The sequence below is a fragment of the Gymnoscopelus braueri genome (genome assembly GCF_963280865.1).
Source record: "Gymnoscopelus braueri genome assembly, chromosome: 14".
NCBI lineage: Eukaryota > Metazoa > Chordata > Actinopteri > Myctophiformes > Myctophidae > Gymnoscopelus > Gymnoscopelus braueri.
In genome coordinates this window covers 14,925,215-14,946,362 of record NC_137619.1, presented here as the reverse complement: position 1 = coordinate 14,946,362, position 21,148 = coordinate 14,925,215, and the positions used below count along the sequence as shown (strand labels likewise).

General features: G+C 41.7%; 1 protein-coding gene across 1 annotated transcript in view; it reads left to right on the top strand.

The window, feature by feature from the left end:
• Positions 1 to 21,148, top strand: part of LOC308100528 (uncharacterized protein) — a 52,069-nt gene that overhangs the window by 7,715 nt on the left and 23,206 nt on the right. Inside the window, exons 2-3 of the mRNA XM_080449594.1 lie at positions 12,994 to 13,035; positions 14,343 to 16,214. Of these exons, the coding sequence (XP_080305720.1) occupies positions 12,994 to 13,035; positions 14,343 to 16,214 (1,914 nt within the window). The remainder of the gene's footprint in view (positions 1 to 12,993; positions 13,036 to 14,342; positions 16,215 to 21,148) is intronic.

Genomic DNA, 21,148 nt, shown 5'->3' with positions numbered 1-21,148 from the left:
CATGTCAAGTCATGGAACTCAAATGTCATTTGGTGGACTCTGGCCCAAGGTCATAGTAGTTATGTAAAACTAACGAAATAACACACATTTGATTGAAATAAACTTAAAAAAGAGGCTTTACAAAGCCTAAAAACTAGTAACTAATACAACACTAAAATAAAACTAAGCCTTTGCAAGCCTGCTTTAAAAGCTAATTAAAACAAAACTGAATTAATTAAAAAATGTAAAACTTTAATAACCTTGCTCTGGTCCCGTCCCTGGGTCCAGTTGTGAACTTAATTAATTTATCTTGTATTCACTCTCTTACTCTCTATTAATTTAATTCTCCCTTTACCTCTGCCTCTTACTCTTTTTGTTCTCCTTTTCTCGTTCCATCTTTTGATCTTGTGCATTCGTTCATTATCTTTTGCTCTCACCACCTCTGTCACTGTCAGATTTTTACAGTAACCACCACTACGACATAAGACCTGTTATAGACTTTGTGGCATCAAGGTTGTCAAAAATAACCCAAAAAATGTTAATGGCTGATCTGGCTCGTGAGCTTATAGATCAGCTGTTTTCAAAAGGTACTGGTTGAAAGTATTTAGAAATTTTGACTACATGGATCATAGCGTGTGTGTTACTATACTTGTGAGGGCCAAAGTCCCCACAAGTATAGTAAGTTGGAAATAAAGGACCATTTCCATAGTCCTTACAAGATAAATGGTGGTTTTGTGGTTACAATTCAGGTAGGGGTTTGAGTTAGGATTTGGCATTTAGAGGTTATGTTTTGGGGTTAGCGTTGTAGTTATGCATTTCTGACTAATAAAGTATTCAATCAATCAATCAAATGCGTAAGTGTCATATTGACACCGGGTTTCGTTTTGGTACAAGTAACAAAACTGTTACTTTTCAGGATTCAAAACGTGTCGCTTCACGCCTTGTTTTGAGCTTGTAGATCTGCTACTTAGTAGTATGATCAAATAGGGCGTTACTTACTTTACGAAAAAAAGATCTAATTAAGCAAATCTCAACCCCTTTAATTTCAAGGACCCCCAGTTTGAGGCCACAGACCCTCAACAGCATTGTAGTTATGATTCATACCTGGGCGTTGTCCACCGAAAAAAATAGCCGATCTACAAGCTCACAATGCGTCATGAACTTGTAGATCGGCTATTTTTGACTTGACGGTTAGGGTTAAAGTAAAAAATGGCATTCATAATAAAATCGCCGTCCTAATGTTGCTGTCCTCACAAAGTATAGCAATGCAAACGTGTGTGTTTGTGTGTGTGAGGCTAGCTGTGCTCTTAGCACATGTTATGTCATAGTTTGGAATGGTCGGCAGGGAGTGGAGACGCCTTTTGACAGCAAACATACATTGAGTTCTTTTCTGCTGATGGGCAGATAGCAGCAGGTGAAACATTAGCTCACGTTTTTCAGCTGCTCACTCATTTGAGCCCCTATAGAGTTTCAAAGAGCCAGCAAGGAGACAAGTCTTTCTTTCTTTACAAGGCTCAGAAATGCAGTCATGTAATAGTGGAGATGAAGGAATTGATGCACCTCCTTCCTTCTACTGCACTCTCATTGTTGCTCAGGAGGATAAGGGCATTGGAGGCACATACTGTGTGTCCCAGTTCTAAGCAACACACCATTCTCCTTATCCCCGTTTTGTAGTCCTAAGTTAGTCGGTTTCACTGAAATTAGTTTGAGAATTGTTTTTAAATTAAAACGAGAGAAAATCCCCAGATAAATGCCTGATAGTTTGGTACCAAATGGACCTTTGCGGATCTGTAATTGTTAAAGGATATTACAGTGTTGAGGGTCTGTGGCCTCAAACTGGGAGTCCTTGAAATTAAAGGGGTTGAGATTTGCTGAATTAGATATTTTTTTCGTAAAGTAAGTAACGCCCTATTTGATCATACTACTAAGTAGCAGATCTACAAGCTCAAAACAAGGCGTGAAGCGACACGTTTTGAATCCTGAAAAGTAACAGTTTTGTTACTTGTACCGAAACGAAACCCGGTGTCAATATGACACTAACGCATTTGATTGATTGATTGAATAAATTATTAGTCAGAAATGTAAAACAGCACATGGTACAGTCAGACATTAAGGCTAAAAGGATAACACAAGGAAGTCCTGGGGACATTCACACAATAATACCCTTGTGGTCTCCTGATGTTTCAGGCCAATTTTGAAAGAAGGGAGTGTTATACTGTTAACTTATTAATCAAAGTTATTGACAGACAACGACGAGTTATAATCACATATTAGTTTATTTAAATAGTCAGCCATACATAAGCCAATAACACAAGCTGAAGCAGCCTAGGATTTTACAGGATGTCTTTATACATGAGATGAATGTCGTCACAGTGTAATCCAAGTACATTCATTAACGTTATTCGTAGAACTATTGACCCATCTGAGAGCTTTGACCTTTCCAAGTCCATGTCACATTGACTGGTCAAACCGGGAACCCCTGTCTTACATTTGCCAGTTCTTGTCTATAAGTAACCTGTTGACTTTAGGCTGGGATATCCTAAGGTGCTGTCTCACCATTCATGTATCTTAACTCGTGTGTTTAGGTTCTTATTACTGTGGTGGTCCGTGTATTTTGCAATGAGTCTTTCACAATTCCAGGTAAGATATTACATTAGCTTGCTCAGAAGGTGAAAGTTCAGACTGACCAATGTCTCCTCTTCATACTGTTTTGCTGTGTCACTGTACCTCTACTAGTTAGCCTAGTAGTGCAGGGCCTTCCTTACTATAATGGCATATTGAGGGCCAATTATCAGATAATCAATATATATAATGCATAAGTCTATAACAATACAGCCTTTAATGGATGATGTCAGGGCATTCCACATTTTGGTGGCCGAGTAGTAGAACTTTCCCATTTTTGTTCAAAATTTGGGTGGTACCAGCTCATGGTAGCTCCCTCTAGTGTTGTGGGTGTCACTCACTTTGGAGAAGTAGTTTGACAGGTATGAAGGTATTTAGGTTACTGTCTCTTTGACTATCTTAAATACCAATCCCAGTGATATTGCTTAACCCTGTCTTCTACATTTACTTCTGCATTGAATCGGTGCTTCATTTTGATGCCACTTAAATGCCCGAGCTGTCAATTTGTTCCCCTGTGTGCCAAAACGAACATTACAGGCAACAGAAGCATCAGAACGCCACCACACCACGCATGTGACTAGTAAACAACAACACTGCTCTGATAGCAACATGTAGGCTAATTGTTTAGCTTGTTAACTCAAACATGGTTAAAAATGCATGAAGCTAAACGATTTAGACTGTGTGTGGCTCCATTGTACTTGGAAAAGATTCTAACACTGGGGGAACTGGGGGGGGGGGGGCACACGTCAAATGTAATGAAGCATCTTGTGATGCACAGATTATATTTATTACAATTTATCGCCTAAAGTAGCCGATCTGCATTTGTGATGTTGTGAGCTTGTACATCTCCTTAATTTTGGTTGTAATGAAGTTTATAATGAGTTGCTGACGTAGCTGCCTTCGATCCAGTCAGTGTTATTTTATTAAGTGCCCCCTGTAGTACAACATTGGACATCATACCAAAGGTTCCTAGCTATATTCCTACCAATACTACAGTGGGGAGATTCAGTTGTTGATGTAAAGTAATGTTGATTCATTGCAAATCTTGCATTCATACCATCGTTTTGTGCCTTTTTGGTTCAGACACCGGTATCGGATGTAACCCAAAAGATGCCCAACCGTAGTTTTAAGATGTGTTGAAAGATGAAGTTGTGTTGTGCTGTTCAGGAAGGAAACTGTGTGAAGGCACAACACAATTGCTCAATGTATATCAGTTCATGCCATTTAAGCTCCACATGCAGAAATGTTGAGATGCATACAAGAGATGGTACATAAAAAATATTTATACAGTATGTAAAAAGCACAGATTTTCAGTCATTTTGGGTTGCCGTTTGTCCATTAACCCATTAACTGCCAGAGGTATTTTCATATTTTTTTAGCCAGTGCCAGAGTTTTTCATTGAAAAAAAAAAAGTACTCAGGAGCCGAGATACAGAATTTTAAAGTTTTAAGTTAACAAGGACAATCTCTCAAGAACAGATTCTGCTCTGCGTTGAAATCTGTCGTGAAGGTTCGTCATAACGTGTACACAGTGGGCTACAAGTGGGCGTGCCTTCATATCAGGAAGCAGGCCGCGCTTTACCCAATCAAATGTAGTGGGCGGGATTTACGTGTCCGCCGATCATTCCCCACTCGAAACCAACCGAAACTAATTTAACAATAGCGTCTGCGGAGCAGACAAAACCACGAAAAGATATTCACATTTTAACTTGCTCTTTTATCATAGAAACAAGTGGGCTTATAACCAAAACGATCCATGTTCTCTGGGAGAAGTGGTGTTAGTGTTCCGTGTAGACATATTGTTAGTGGGAATGAAAACATAGTCGCACCACTGGAAGTGAAATGCTGAAGGCAGACCAAAACCCCGGTTTCCTTGCGCACGGGTGCTACGTCGTCATTGTCCCAGAGCCAAGTGAGATAGTACAAACAGCGGAGGGTGCTGTTTTTCCTTCTCATTTGGTTCTGGGTTCCCAGATTGACAAGGAAGTGGATAGGAGTCTAGATCTTCAAAAAATCATATCTCCTTGGTCTTTGGGTCAAATTGGGAAAAAAAAAAACGCGATTGGCACGTGGCGGCTTTAAATAGGTTCGCGTAGATCTACGTGATTGGCAGTGAATCAGTTAACACATTCCATGCCAGAGTTTAATCTCATAATGTACTCACCAGTGCCAGCGTTTTATTGTTGTTTTTTTCATGTCGCCACAGACCTCGCTAAATAAGTTAAAAGTGCGCGTTCATTTGGTTCTAAACACACAGCGGATCTGTGAGAAACGGCCAGCGAAAATAGTTTCCAAATGCGAGCCGCCATCTTGAAGATACAGTGGATCAACGCTAAACAGTGATCAGCGAGGAGAAAAACAACAACCGAGAAAATCGAGTTTTAAACAGGATCCCAGACAGGAAGCGGATACGATCGAAAAAAACGGAACCCGAATAATTCTGTTTCCGACCGGAAACCGGAAACGGAAATGGATCCAAAAATTTCGGAAAGTGCACCTGGGGCAATTTCAATGGGAATCGGCGGTTCGCGTAGATCTACGCGACTGGCACGCTGCGGCTTTAAATAGGTTCGCGTAGATCTACGCGACTGGCATTCAATGTGTTAATAATTTCCTTTTTACTGTTATTTTTTTATTGAAATTGGACGAGTAAGTTTAGTTGCTCTGCGTGTGTGTGTGTGTTGGGGGTTGATCCCAGAGAGAGCAGAGGAGAAATGACTGCAACGCAGTAAAGGCCCAGAAATGAGAAGAGTACTCATAAATAAGATAAATTACATAAATTAACATATTTTGTTTCTTTAATTAAAGCAAATGGTCTACACTGATTTGGTGCAATGGTAGGGGAACCACATTGAAAAAAAAAAACATTGGTTGCTGTGGTAACTCTGTAATGACATAGGTGTGAGTAATGCTTGAGTTATCCTCTGTATGACGGCGTTGCTCCCTGAAAATAGCTGATCTACAAGCTCACAATGTGTTGACAAAGTATAAATCAGGCTTCAGTGTCCAAGTGCCCATGACATCTTTAGAAATGGGATTTATTTTAATGGCATTTCAAACCATCTGGGAATGTGGTTCAAATCTGATTCCATCCAATCTGGATGGACCAAAAATAAGATCCGGGCTGCCAGTCTGTGTTGCCATGTCTGCTTATTATAAGCAACTTTAGGCTTGTTTTTCTGTTAAAGGTAGGATAAGTGATTTACTTTGGTTAAAATAAGTGTTAACACATTGGGTGCCAGAGGTTTATTAAAATATTATACTTTGAGTGCCAGGACTTTTTAAACATTTTGAACCTTTTTCAAGTAGTCACAAAATATTTTCAGTGATCACCGTCCTCACGGTGATCCCCTCATTACACACATACAGGTCTCGTACAATCGGGGGGAAAAAATGTAAAACATTCGGAAATCCATTCCATAGTTGCAGCCAGTTGAAAATAGTTAAATTAACATTGTAAAAAAAAAAAGTGCACAGGAGCCGAGATACAGGTTTTTGAAGTCATAAGTTAACCAGGAGGTGGATTGGAGTCTAAATCTTGTAGGAGTGATATTTCCTGTTGCTGTGAAGGAAAAAAAAAAAAAATTAAAAAAAAAAAAAAAAAAAAAAAGTAATTTTTTTTTTTTTTTTTCAAAAACCGTATATATACGGTTTTGGCACTCAACGTTAGTATGCGCAAAACCGTATATATACGGTTTTGGCACCCAATGTGTTAAATAGCTCTATATTCTGATTGTACTCATTGCTACATGGTGTTTGTTCAGTGAAAGGAGTCCCCCATGTCTCTCCAGCTCTTTATTAAACAGAAAATGCATTTTCAGTGCTCTCTCCTGATTGGCTTAAATGTTGTCACCTACCTGAAAATGTACTATATTCTGTTTACTAAAGAGCTGGAGAGAGAGAGAGAGCTGTGACCAAATAAACGCTCTGTAGCTATGATTACTATCAGAATATAGTACTTTAACCTTTTTAACAAAAAACAAAAAAATACCCAAAAATATCACCTACCCTACCTTTTAAGTTGCTTGTAAATATTGGTGGTTGCGCTTTTTGGGGCTTGTTTCTAAAGTGTAGTTGCTTATTTGGGCTTCTTTCCTGATGATGTTTAAACCAGTGAGTGACACTCATTTTCACTCACATTTTTATGTCAAGGCACCCCCAAATTAATATATTTGTCCACTGATCCCTATCTGACAATATTTGGTGTCAGGTACTCCCCATACAAGATTTATGTTGTTAAAATGTTACAAAAATATTCCAAATGTCCCCATTATTTTTTCACGTTTTGTTAAGAAAATGTATAGATTTTTTTCAATATGTAGATGGGCTATTTTCAAATAGTGCTCATCAGAATCAGAATCAGTTTTATTGTCACATCACAGGTTTACAAGGTAAAAAAGTGGGTGAAATTCGTTTTTGTACATCGTTTTTCGACAAAGAAAGTCAGTGCGTTATACATGGGATTAAGGTGCAAAAGGTCAGTGCGTGTCCACCTAGGGTGGACTGACCCTAGTATAATCCGCAAGTAGCTCCATGAGGGAGTGCAACAAAAAGTAATTTGTACCTGGTGTAGTCCACAGGTGTGTCCGAGGGGGAGCTAAGTCCAAGTCATTGTCCCTGGTATAATCCACAGGTGTGTTCAGGAAGAGCCAGAAAAGTCTGCACCGCCTGTTGTCAGGCTGCTGAACAAGGCTTATGCCTCATACAGCATTCTGACAGCAGCCGGATTAAAACTGCACCAGAACCTGGTGGTGGAACTCTTGATACTGCGGTAGAGCCCCTTGCCCGGTCGCGGTCGTTGTAGGGGTTTGAACAGTCTGTGACTTGGGTGGTGCTTGTCCTTGATGATGCGCTTGGCTTTGACCACGCACCGCTTTTTGTACAGTTCCTGGAGCGCTGGGAGCTCGTCTCCCATTATTCGCTCTGCCGATCGCACTACTCGCTGTAGGCTGATCTTTTCTCGGGCAGTGCAGTTCCCGTACCAGGCCGTGACACAGCCTGTTAGGATGCCTTCAACAGAACTGTTGTAATACAGCCTGAGGATGCGATGTCCTACTCCGAGCTTCTTCAGGCGGCGGAGCCAGTACAGTCGCTGCTGAGCCTTTTTCCTCACGTGTGTGGTGTGCGTCTCCCATTTGAGGTCCTCCTCGATGTGTACTCCGAGGAACTTGAACTCGCTGACCCTTTCCACTGCAGCACCGTCGATGAGGATGGGCGCATGGTCTCTCCGCGGCATCCTGAAGTCCACGATCAGTTCTTTGGTCTTGTCGACGTTAAGAGAGAGGTTGTTCTCTAGAGAGAGAGGTTGTGGCCTAGTCGCTCCTTTTGGCCTTGTTTTCATAGACCTGGTTGCTTGTTTCTCGCACGAAATCTGGCAATACTGCTGCCAGTGTGAACATAGCCTCGGAGAAAGTGCTGATTTGTACTGGTCAGTGGTTACTGATCTGAACTGGTCAGTGGTTACTGATCTGTACTGGACTGGTCAATGGTTACTGATCTATACTGGACTGGTCAATGGTTACTGATCTGTACTGGTCAGTGGTTGTCATCAGTGTGACCCAGCCTCAGGTTACAGCCTGCACTGCTGGACACTGGGGTCACACATTTTAACCCCACCTCCCCATGGTCTCCCAGGTCAAATAACTGGAATCTGGCTTATTTAGACCAGTGGTTCTCAAACCTTTTCATGTCAAGGACCCCCCCAAATTATATGTATTTGGCTGCGGACCCCCATCTAAAAATATTTTGTGCCAGGGAGGGACCACCAGAAGAGAAGATTTGTGTCAAAATGATGGGTTTGTATAGGAAGGGGCGTGTCTGATCAAATTTATATCAAATATCTAAATACTGAATCAAGCAACTTAAAAACTGTCGGGGTGCCCTCAAAAGCCTGAGTAGAGGTTAAAATGACCCAAACATGTTTGAAAGTGAAATATCCCTTTAAAATGATTGCGATGCTGTATTAACAAATTATGCTGGGGACCCCCAAGAACCACCTCAAGGACCCTTGGAGGTCCCCGGACCCCACTTTGAGAACCAATGATTTAGACTGCAACATACTAGCTATTTTGGTGAACTGAACAGAGCTTTTATTGCGGGGAACTGAACAGCTTTTATTGTGATTATAACTGTAGGCCTATATATTTACTTATATTTATTTATGCTGCTCATATAACTTTTTTTTCCTTACTCGTTGTGACGTGTCGTTAGAATGGAAACTAGCTGATCTACAAGCTCTTATGTGACACAATGCAACATTGCTGTGGGTTGTTGTGAACTTGTAGATCTGCTAGTTATGGTGCGTGAGTTATGGTTTACACTGATGATGCTTGACACAAAGTATAAAATAAGGCTTTAGCCATAGAAGGAATAGGTCATTCTGTTGTCAATGCCTACCACACTTATTTCCCAGCACTGCTCTGAGTGATCCGTCATGTGATTATCTTGTTGAGCTATAACTTCATAATAATGTAATCTGCATCCATCCACACATAGTCGGAGTGAGTGAATTGGATTTAGTCAAATTGTTTAATAAACAAATCTTGCTGTTACCAAAGCACTTGCCTCATCTGTAATTTACCATTGTATTAAAACTCTTCCTCTAATGTGCAGCTTGATGTCAAAGCATCAAGCAACTAATCAACATGAAAACCAAAATGGATTTATCAAGTTTAAAGGTTTCATGACATTCAGTTTTACAACACATTCAAAGTCTTTGTCATAGTCCTCCACTCCAGTGAGCCATTGCAGGTGTTTTTAGCTCATTTCTAGAGCCTTTTCAACTGCAATGTCAAAAGTAATCTTTGCCTGCATGTGTCGCTGTTGAGGGATTTTGCCTGTCAATCATCGCCTCTGCTCCGCCCCCCCCCCCCCAAGGAAAGGATAGGGGAGGGGCAGGGAGGAGAGGGGGTGGGATTAAGTGACTATGACATCAAAGTCAAGGGCCCAGATTACTTAAACATAAAAAACTAGAAAATGTGCTCCTCGGAGCACAAGTCTCCGCCAGCAGACCCGTGCTATTTTAATAGCACGGGTCGTCTTGGTAGAACGGGTCGTCTTGGTAGAATGCGCGTGGTTTTTGGTGTTCTGCAGGGGCGACTGAATATGTAGTGTCTGCATTTGTCAAGCATTTGTTCAAATGCTTGTCTGTCTTCATCTTCATTGTCTTGAACAGTTTCAGCAGTTGATTGGTGTGTTTGATCTATGTCAGTTTTCTCTAGTGCTACATAATGTATTTGATCAAGGCGGCCAATTGTTACAGTATTAAGACTTCGGCCTTGTTGTGGGATCAATTCAACTCTATAGTCCTCTTCTGTGTTACTGTTGTAGATGAGTATGCTTTCTTAGCTTTGGCCTTCTGCGCCTTTGCTTGACCAATGTTAGGTGTTCTCAGAGGGACACACACACGCACGGACGGGTGATTTGGACTGGAAGGTACTGTTCCAATCAAGACTGATTGATCCTGTCTTACCTCACTTCAAAAAACGTAAACGTTTGAAGTGACACACCTATTTATAGGATTTTATTTCGTCATGCGTCCCTCTAGCCAATCAAAGGCATTGGTGTCAACATATTGACACGTGTCACGTGGAGCTTGACCAATGTTAGTTTGGCTAACAATGTTTGCTCACACACGGCGGGACGAAGCGAAAACATACTCTCCACCTACGGCGGAGACAATAAAAAAAGTGAAAATGAATGTCATATAGCCTTTAATGGTGTAATTGTGTTAGGCTTACTCAGTGCTGGCACCTAGACAGGAGAGGTAAAATAACTGAACAACACCTTAATTAGGGCTGGAGCCTGGGACAATAACCACATTAGACAGACAGACCTTTATTTGAATCCCGAGGGAAAATTCAGGTGTCATAGTAGCACTGCAGTAGTCATGAAACAACCAGGCAGATACAGGTAAAGCCTCAGTTATACTTAGTTGCGTGCTGGTGTCATGCTCAGTAAATGGCAGATCTACAAGCTCACAACGCGTCACAAATGCAGCTCATTGCAACTGCAACTCCTTTCAACTACTTGCAACCATTATACCCAAATTGTACCAGTCTGCATTGCAACTGGTCAGTCCTGCTGGGACATGTTGCTTTTTTTCACCGCTGTGAGAAAGAAATTGAAGCTCCAATGTGGATCTAGGACTTCATGTGACCAGCCTGTGCTGTGCCTGTGACACATTCATCTATGACGTCAGTCGTCTATGACATATCTATGATGTATGACTCCACATTTGGGCAAGATTACAGCCCGGTCCGAGAGTAATTCACTTGACTTATAACATTTAATATTTAGCTGTTGTCGGAAACCTATCTCCATATTCTAACTTTTTGTGTTTTTCCGTAAATTAACGCCCTACTTGATCATACTACAGCGTCACACAAAAGCATCAAAAGTAGCAGATGTCAAGCTCGAAACGTGGCGCAAAGCGCCACATTTTGAGCTTGTCGATCTGCTACTTTTGAATTCCTGAAAAGTAACAGTTTTGGACAAAGATGGTTTCCACCCGACAGACGATTTAAAAGAATATGTAGCCTACTGGCAGTGTGCGCAAGACATTTGGCTCTCTTTATTGCTCGAGCAGTTTGTGAGATTAGCGCCGGACAGACACACACACAGTCCCTCTTATAGATGGCTAGACTACACAGAGCCACATCTGAATAATCATTGGGTGTAGTCTAATCATTGTCACATTAGCAGAATTAACAAAACCTCAGATATGATATCTTGTAAAGTGTCCCGTTACTTTAGGTATTCATTTCACAGCTGCTGTCATTTAGTGTTGAATGAGAGCGTTGCTTTGTGTATTGTAATTGAAGCCTGAGCTCTGCTTCAACACTGATGTCTTTGATGTGGGCCAACAAACATAGTTCATGTTGAGGCTCGCTGATTCCCATTTGGTTTACAGTGGAATAAAGATAACTTATTAGGTATGAGGTATTTGTATTTATTTGTTTGTTTATTAGCAAGGGAATCTGAGAATGTCTATGCTTTTCAACCTGGTGTCCCTATGTTGGCACATTATAGGCAAAAAAGTAATAAAAAAAAGAGAACAGGGTTAAAAACTGTACTGTAATGTCTGCAAACTCATTGCAGATTCACACATTCAAAAGTGGGAGCTGCCACCTACAAGGGCGGTCACAAACATAACATTTTAGTTGAATAGCTGTGATTAATTATTGGGCTTTATTCTGCAAATAAAATGCACAGGGCAGATAACATAGTTTTGCTCTCTTCGTTACACACTTCAACATAAAAGGCAATACAATGGCTAAACCTAATCCCCTTTGTGTCATTCTCTTCCTAATAATAAAGATGAGTGCCTTCTATTCATTCTTGTGTGGCATGTCTGAAATGTGTCTCTTTGTAATTAATGCTTTAATACCTGCCTGTCTTTTCTGACACTGACAGACAACCATCTGTTGTCAATTATGGCACTTACTATAAGTGCTGATGCTTTCTTTTCTTATCTGACTTGTTCTGTCCCAAAACTCATGCCAAATGAAACCTTGAACTGCCTACAGTATATGTAAATTAACTGTTGGGTCCTCACAAGTTTACATATTTTCTTTTTTTTCCCATTTTTTTTTTTTCTTTATAATTTCAGCTTTTTGGGACATACTGATCCTAGGCGTAGCCAGACGTATCGGAGATCTCTGCTTACCAATACGTCTGGTGACATCTAAATTCACCCTGGGGGCCAGGGGCGCAGCCATAGGTGGGACTGGGTGGGGTGGGCCCACAATCGATTTTGCAAAAAATAATAATTGGGGAATTTTAATTTCTTTTATTTTTGTATAATATTTTGTTTTGATAAAATATCAGTAAAATCAGGCAAAAATAAGAATTAAATAACATAACCCTAACCTAACCCTAACCCTAAAACCGAAATAAAGTAACAAAAAAACGCCAAAAATCCGCCCAATAACCGCAAATTACAGGTCAGGGACACATGCGCGTGCATGCGTGCCCACCCGCTCCTGCCTAGGCCCAGCCGATACTAGCATTCTGGCTGCGCCACTGCTGGGGACTGGGTGGTAAAAAAATCTCCGCTGTTGTAGCCCCTACATTGAATTTAGATCTCACCAGACATATCGATAGGCAAAGATCTTTACAGATCCCATGTATGTTTTTCTTTTCTTCTGGGATCCCTGAAGGCTTTCATTTGGCAATAGCTTTTCCTTTTCCATGTGTACACCTAACTGACTGATTTGGCTCTCTCTGTCTCTGTTTCTCTGGTCCGTCTCTCTGTCTCTGCTACTCTTGTCTGTCTCTGTCTGCTACTCTTGTCTGTCTCTGTGTCTACTACTCTTGTCTGTGTCTGCTATTCTGGTCTGTCTCTGCTACTGTTGTCTGTCTCTGCTACTCTGGCCTGTCTTCTCTTCCACAGATGCACATTCTCCATCTAAAACTCTGATGCAATTCCCCACAGGCAAGTTATCTCTGTCGCTGTGTCCACTCCATTCCTCCCTCTCTTCCTCCTTCCTGCAACATCTTAAGTTCATTCCTCATTATGTCTTTAAAATCAGTTTTGTTTATAAAACAAAACAAAAAAACTGCATGGGAGAAGTTGTAGCGTTATTATAATTTTGCGAGTAGTTTCTGCATTTTGTAAATGACTTTGCATTTTCTATGTTACATTGTTTGTATTTGCCCTGCCTTGTGACCTTGTAGTTATAGTAGACTAGACTGAATTAACTGAGTTGGAATACACAAGCAATGTCTATTGGAATAATGATTCTTCGTGTCACATTGTTGGTATCTTTCTTGTTAGCCACAGACTTGACTTTAACCACATTAATCCTGGCATCTAGTTCAAATGTATTACAAATCTCTGCCGCTAGAGGGCGCTATCTCCCTGGGTCAGTTATTTTTTCTATTGGAATTCCCATAGGCAAATCTTGGATCACGTCCTAAGAACTGTGTTCCAAAAATAAACGAATCACCCAGCAATTGTATTTATATGGATATGAAGCATCGACTGACGGTGAAAAAGTCCAAATTTATCCAACTTTATCAAATGTATCTTATTATCATAAACGATACCTAACAAATCGGGTGATTTTGTGTATTTTTGGAACACAATTCTTATGACGCGATCTAAGATTTGCCTATGGGAATTCCAATATAAAAAATAACTCTGTGACCCAGTGGGAGTGTAAGTGGTTAAAGTACTAAAAGAGGCTATGCACCTCCAAAATAAATCAGGTGCTGGGTCAAAAACGGAAACTATGGAACGAAGATTCCACTCACTGCAGAATATTACCATACAGTGACAACCAAGACTACACATACCATGTATCATTTAAACCGTGAAAGGAAAACATGACAGTGTTTTGGAATTGAATGTGCTTCACCTGTGAGAGGAATCATTATCTCCCTCAATGGACGGCTTGTGTGTGCTTGAGGTTGAATGAGGTTCCATTGGGCATGACCCTTGACCTGCTGTCACCAGACCTGGGAAAGAAAATAGAACACATGTGATTTGGGTTTCAGTACTTGAGATCAGGGTGGGGAATTATTTTTTTTACCAGACAAATTGATTCTTGGAATAAAAAAAGACACTGGTTATTGCCTGCTAAAGTGCTTTAGACCGGTGGCTAGTGCTTAATATTCCACCGTGGCTCAAAATGCAGTTCATATTTTTCCCAGGTGTGGTGAGCACTTTGAAGGAATGGAGTGTGTCTTTGATATGTGCTGTATTGCATTCTCCTTCTCCCCTCTCCCTCTCTACTCAAGCACTTGGGCAGAAGGGTGATTCCCCTGCTCCCATCTCTCCTCTTTCCCCTCTCCACTCTCCCGACTCTCTGGAAGAGTTGTCTCTGACTGAGAGTCCCAACCAACCCCCTACTTCAGCATCCACTGCACTATACTGCTCCTCTTCTTCCTCTACCAAACCACCCCAAACTAAGTCCAAGGACATGCCTTGGGATCGTGAAGAAGTTCAGTCCGGAACGGGGTATAGTAAGAATCAGGAAGACGATGTAGATCCCTTAGCGGGCCCTTATCTGAGTTTAGGCAAAGACCCAGTGCACAAGAATCTGTGTGAGGACAGCGGAGTGTCCTTTTCCCCTGAAGACAAAGCTCTTAGTTCAGGCAGTCAGTCGACTGACGGCCCCTCTCCCCTGAGCCCCCAGGTTCAGGCATTCCCAGAGTCTCACCCTGCCTCCTCTAACCCAACAGAGCCCTGGGATTCGACACGCCTTGCCTCTCAAGATAACTCCCGTGTCTCCATGGATACCTTCTCCAAGGACACCACTCCCATTGGCTCCTCCAGGTATGAGCCAGACATGCGCGGTAAGCAATCTGATGAAGATGAGGATGACTTGATGTATGAGGTGAAGAAGAGCAGCCATCCGTTCCAGGGTTTCTCCCCTGTGGCAGACGCAGGGTACTCCCATTTCGGGGACGGCAAGTCTGACAGTAAGGCCAGCAAAATGTCAGAGAGTCCAACCCCAGATTTGGTCCAGTACGGGCAGACTGGAGATTCCCAGGACACACTACCATCGTTCCTTGATGAGGGCAAAGCGGCGTTTGAGTCTGCTAAGATGGCCACCACAGACTCTCTTATGAGTAAGTTCTCTGGCCTTAAAGAAGATGAAGACGATGACGATGAGGATTCAGCCCTGCCACCGTCTCTTCCTGACATCCTGAAGTCTTCTCCTCTCAACCCCGAAAAGATGGACTCTGGTTCCTCCACCGAGGGGACTCCTGAGGAGCAGAGTCCCGTGCTTGAACGCAGGATGATGGAGTCGCCCAATCCGCCCATCAACCTGTCGGCCAACAATCCTTTCGCCTTCGACTCCAAAGTCTCTCTGCTGAAAGAGATGGCCGAAGAGACGGAGGCCAGAGCTGCCGATAAAACCTTTGGCGCATTCGACCTGGTCAAGGAAGCGGAGGAAACCACCCCAGCAAAGGTCAAGGAGAAGGAGCCCGTCAAGATTGAGCAGAAGGACTGGTTCTCGTGCCATGACTCTCCCAAGATGGCTGACACATTTAAGCCTCTAGATTTCCAGAGCCAAAAGCCCCCCGCCACTGAAGACGATTCTGATTCCGATGCGACAGCGGACTCTCTCTCTCCGGTTCTGGAGGCCATGATCAGGAACCCTGCCATCTTCCAGGTGGAAACAAACGAGCAGAAGAAGAAGGCAGAACTGAAGATGGAGGTAGACGACGATTTTGCCGAGGAGGTGTCCGAGCCCGAAATCTCCTCGGAGGAATTTGAGTTCATTGAGAGGCCACCAAGGGGCATCATTGACGAGTTCCTTGAGGCTCTGGACAGCTCCAAATTCCCCTCCTCTTCCAAGGCTACGGAGTTGTTGGATGATGATGACCTTATTTTCGGAAAGAAGGAACTTTCTGCTTCAGCAGAACTTGAGGAAGAGTCTCCAAGCCAGACGAGCCAGAGTTCCTACCTCCTCCTGACTCAAGCCTCCCCCAAGTCCTCCCCGCAGAAGGGCAAGGCCGAGCTGGAGAAGACTGAAGCCCCACAGGCCCCAGCCCCATCCCAAGCTCCGCTTATCCATACACCCGTCAGCAATCCAGAGGAGGAGTCTATCGCTAACGAGAGTGCAGAGGGGTGCAAAATGTTTCAGATGCCAAACCTCACAGGTAAAAAAAAAGAAAGAAATTGATGTTGGCATGGGAAACATCACTCCATCATCCTCTTAAGTTTTCACTTGATGCTTCAGTTTTCACTCCATCATCCTCCTTAAGTTTTCACTTGATGCTTCAGTTTTTGTTGCCATCAACTCCCTCAGCACCCTTATGCCTAAATCAAGCCTTACATTCTCATTATTTATCCTCTACAAATCAACCAGCCATCTTCTAGTCAACCATCATCCGATGGAACCATCATCTCCTCGTCAACAAAATATCTTCTCCCAGTAAACCAACCATCTCCCCTTTCTTTTAAATCCTGAGTTTCTCATTTGCATGACTTTTCTCCTCTGCACCATTCCTTTTCGCAATTACATTTTAACCATTGCATTTTGTTTGATTTGATTTGATTTTTTTAATTTTATCCATTGCATTTTGTTTTTATTGTGTTGTCCTTGCTTCATTGTGGCCTGAGATTCTCATTCAGTAGAATAGTGTCTCATTCATCACTAAAATATGTTTTATTGCTCTGTTCTTGTGATGGGGTAAGTAGACTGTGACTGTTCACACATCAAAGCCCCCTCTTGCTCAGCTTTAAAACCATTAATAGAAAATATGATAGGAGAGTAAGTAATGTTTTTTAATCAAGTCTAAGTTTAGCACCCTGCTAACCCACTATGGGGTGCAGACTCCATCTTACACACACACACACACACACACACACATACACACACCCCATCTCGCTCTCTCACTTGTCGATATCCCCTGTAAGCCTTTTTGCTCTTTGGAATTCAATATTAGATTACCGTGTATACTGATTTTAGCTCTGCTCTGCTGCACTGGAAATAACCAGAGGTGTCTGGCTGAAACCTGACACCACCCTATAGACCACGCCCTAAACACCACCCCCCTCTGGACATGCTCACAGGAGCTGTCATCTCCACCCTGTTCTTGGTAGAATAGACGGGAGGTCTAATCACTGCTGATAAATACACTCCACAGATAAATATTGTGAAAATGCAAAATATTGCAAGGGGAGAAAAAAGATTATCGTCACAATACGATATAATCATCACTATAGATATTGAGGTATTTGGTTGAAAATTATTGTAAAAATAATTAGATTTTTATCACTCATCCCTAATCTATCCACATGTTCACAGTTTAAGGGTTGATTGAATAAATGTATATAGGTTTGGTAGACCTCCAGTGTACACTGATAATACTCCCCTAGATGTGTCTGTTTATGATTTAGAACAAAGCCAGACCTGCCTGCTTCAGCTGGCCTTTCAGGAAGTGATTAGATTGCTGACGTGGCTCCTCTCTCTCTCTGCCCCCCCCCCCCCCCTCTCTCTCTAATGACATTTCAGCTGAGTCTTTACTTTAGTGGATGACTATGTTTTATTCAAACCAATATTGACCCATTATCTCACACACACACGCACGCGTGCGTGCGTGCGCGCGCGCGCACACCCACACACAGCATCTGCGGGGTTGCAGGCATAAGTAGAGCAGTGGGACTCTGCTCTTTGGCATTGGCTGCCAAGTTGTGTGTTTGAGGAATCTCCCATTTAAAGAAAAAACTAAAACGTGTCGTCGCTGCATTGCGACACTGGCGTCCCATCAAACTGTAGCCCTCCTTGCACCCAGTCAGCACCTACTCGTTTGTTAGACTGGAGCTGAAACTCTGCAACGTTAAGAAAAACACGTGAACACTAGCATCCCTATTCGGGGGGGCATTTGAAAAAAACAGCCGATCTACTGCAACCCGTTGTGAGCTTGTAGATCAGCTGTTTTCGGCAAAGAGATTTGGGGTCCTATCTTGCCTTACGCCTAAACTCTTTTGTAATTTTTTACTATTGGAAAATATTTTAAAATACTGAAAATAGCAGATCTACATCAACACGTTGTGAGCTTGTAGATCGGCTGTTTGAACTATTTTAGTTTTAGTTTTCAAAATAGTAGAAATATTCCAAAAACGTTAAGGGTTTACCCCTTAACGTTTTTGGAATATTTCTACTATTTTGAAAACAAATTTTGCGGACACGCAAGATGGGGCAGAGGGAAAAAAGAAACCCCAATTCACACAGTAAAGTGTTAATTTAGCCCTGAGAGGGTACAACTGTGGGTCCATATGGTTCCATTTGTACACTCTCTGAGGTACAGACCTGTGAGGGTCCATTTGGTTCTGAACTATCATTTGGCTGGGTACCCCTTGGAACACCCACAAGGACCCCTGGGAGCCACTGATATGACCTTAAAGTATATCAAATAATATGTCAATATTCATTAGTTGAGCCACTATGAGATTGAAAAAGTGTGTGTGTGTGTGTGTGTGTGTGTCACTGCCTGTATCAACTCACTGTTTCATCATCCAGTTACAACTCAAGGCCATGAAAACCTTCTGATATTTGTTGTGTCAGAATTTAGAGCAGGAATGACACAAGGTTCTGTCGCTTTCTTTACAGAAGAATTAGTTAATCGCAGAGTGCAAAACGTTATGGGCAAGAAACCAATGTGATGAGTCACGTTCTCTCTCTCTCTCTCTCTCTCCTTCTCTCCCTGTGCAGCTTAGGGTTGGCCCCATTGAATGTAAAGTTCTTAGTGTTACTTAAATTCTGGGAGAGTTTAATTGGATACAATTAACACTGATTTTACTGTGTTACCATAAGAAAATGAACATATATTTGTAATATAGTTTTTGGTTGGGACAGGACATAAAGATGACACAAAATGCCTGTGTCTAGTGAACGAAGAGTGAATTATTGTGTCCCGTTATGTCATACTGTTTAAAGCAGTGGTTCTCAGCAAAATAAGTTAATATAGCGTCACAATCACCTTAACCATATTTTATACTTTGGCTATTCAAACATCTATTGTGCAAATCTTTGAATATATATATATTTTCTAAAGCAATTTTACGTTACTGAAATCTTTGTTTCTGGAGGTCCCTGGCACAAAATATTTTTGAGATGGGGGTCCGCAGCTAAATGCATATCAATTTGGGCGTCCTTGACATAAAGACGTTTGAGAACCACTGGTTTAAAGTGATCATACAAAAGAATCAGATGTAAATGTGAGTGAACAGTGATGAGAGACGTGAAGCTGAGGTCTTTATGAAATGAGACAGCTGCCCTCTAGTGGACTTACTCTGTGATTACAGCTCTTGATTCACATGCTGCATAGTACAGTACATCCAGTTCTTATCAAGTGTTATTTATGCATGATAGGTAATATCACAATTCCCCATAGGTATTTAAGTGTGTTTGCTACAAGCTATATCTAAAAAAAATCAAACGCTCTTCCCTTTAATATTTGTCTTCATAGAGATACAGTGTTTAGGAGAAATAGAAAGTAGGAAAGCTGAGGGGGAGACAAGATTAAAAGATATGAGAAGGAGACAGTGTGGGTGGGAGAGACAGACTGTAGGAAAGCTGAGAGAGACACAGTCAGGACCACAATGGAAACAAGCCGTTAGGGGTTTTTGTGTTATCCTTTTAGCATCATTGTATAATCGCACCACTGTACTATTTGCAAACTGTTAATAAAGTATTCAATCAATCGAAGGAGAGACATCGCTGCCGGTAGAGGTAGTGTTTTAACCTACCACTTCATTGATGGACAATCATTATGATTTACGTTTTAAACTGTCCAGTTCAGTTTAATTCACATTTACCCAATGTGTTCAAGTAGTATTTCCATTCATAAGCCATCTGTAGTGTCCATGTAGAGCTGATTTAGCATCTGTGTCAGACTTGGCCGTGTTCCAGTTCCATTTAGGTAATTGGAGCCGTCTGCTGTAAAAGGCAGAGGTAGTATAACCTATTACTGGATTCATATGCTTACGTTGAAGTTCAGTTTTTAAACCCTCCCATGTGCTTTATGTCTGTCGGAAGATGTCAAGTGTGTGTGTGTGTGTGGGGGGGGGGGGGGTAGGCCTGTCACAATTATTACATAATCGTCAATCACAATTATTTGAGATAATGGCAATTATTTTGCACAGTGGTCATAATCATCTCCACGTTAAGATTTTTTTTCATACATTTTCAAATAAAAATAGCAGATCTACAAATTGACGCGTTGTAACCTTGTAGATTGCTATTTCCCCTATTTAAATATATATTTTTTAGAAAGTTAACATAAGATTATTGCATTTGTCAGTAATTTCTTTGTATATTTAAGCTATCTGCCCTATGAATGTTTTGATTACAAGCCTAAAAGCCCTCTCTGAGAACCCCTGTCAGCTCAGCACCCAGGACCTTAAGCCTGAGTTATGCTTAGTTTGCGGGCCGGGCTTCGTTCGAACCGTAAAAGAAAGCTGATCTACAAGCTCACAAAACGTTATTTGCGGTGTGAAAGCTCTGCGCCCAAACTAAGTATAAATCGGGTATTATAGAGTCTGAACTTAAAAGAGTCAGATTTGTGCACAAACCAGGCTATATATGTCGATTCCAGACAAGGAAATGGGATCTTTTTTAAATTATCGATCAGTCTTTATTCAGGCAGTAGATTTCCTACATTGGAAGTTCTTTCATACAAACAGAATAAAGCGCTGGCAAAATCTAACAAATCATTAGTTCCCTGCTGTGTCTCTCTACCTTATCATGTTTCATGAGTGACAGACAGACGGATGGAGGCAGACTTTGATGAACAGACAGAGATAGAGACAGACAGATAGGTTGGTAGGGACTGATGGATTGAAACACTGGAATCTGGGATAGACGGAGTGAGACAGACTACAAGACGGATTGAGACAGATGGAGAATGATTGACAGTGATGGAAGGTTACAGACAGACAGACAGACGGATATAGACAGACACAACGTGTAGAGGCTCACCTATTCATCATTACGTTTCAAGGCCCACAGAAAAAAAATCTTCAACTCGTTTGGCTTCTATTGTCTCATTTAAACAGCCAGTGCTTCTAATTTATGTATTTTTTTATT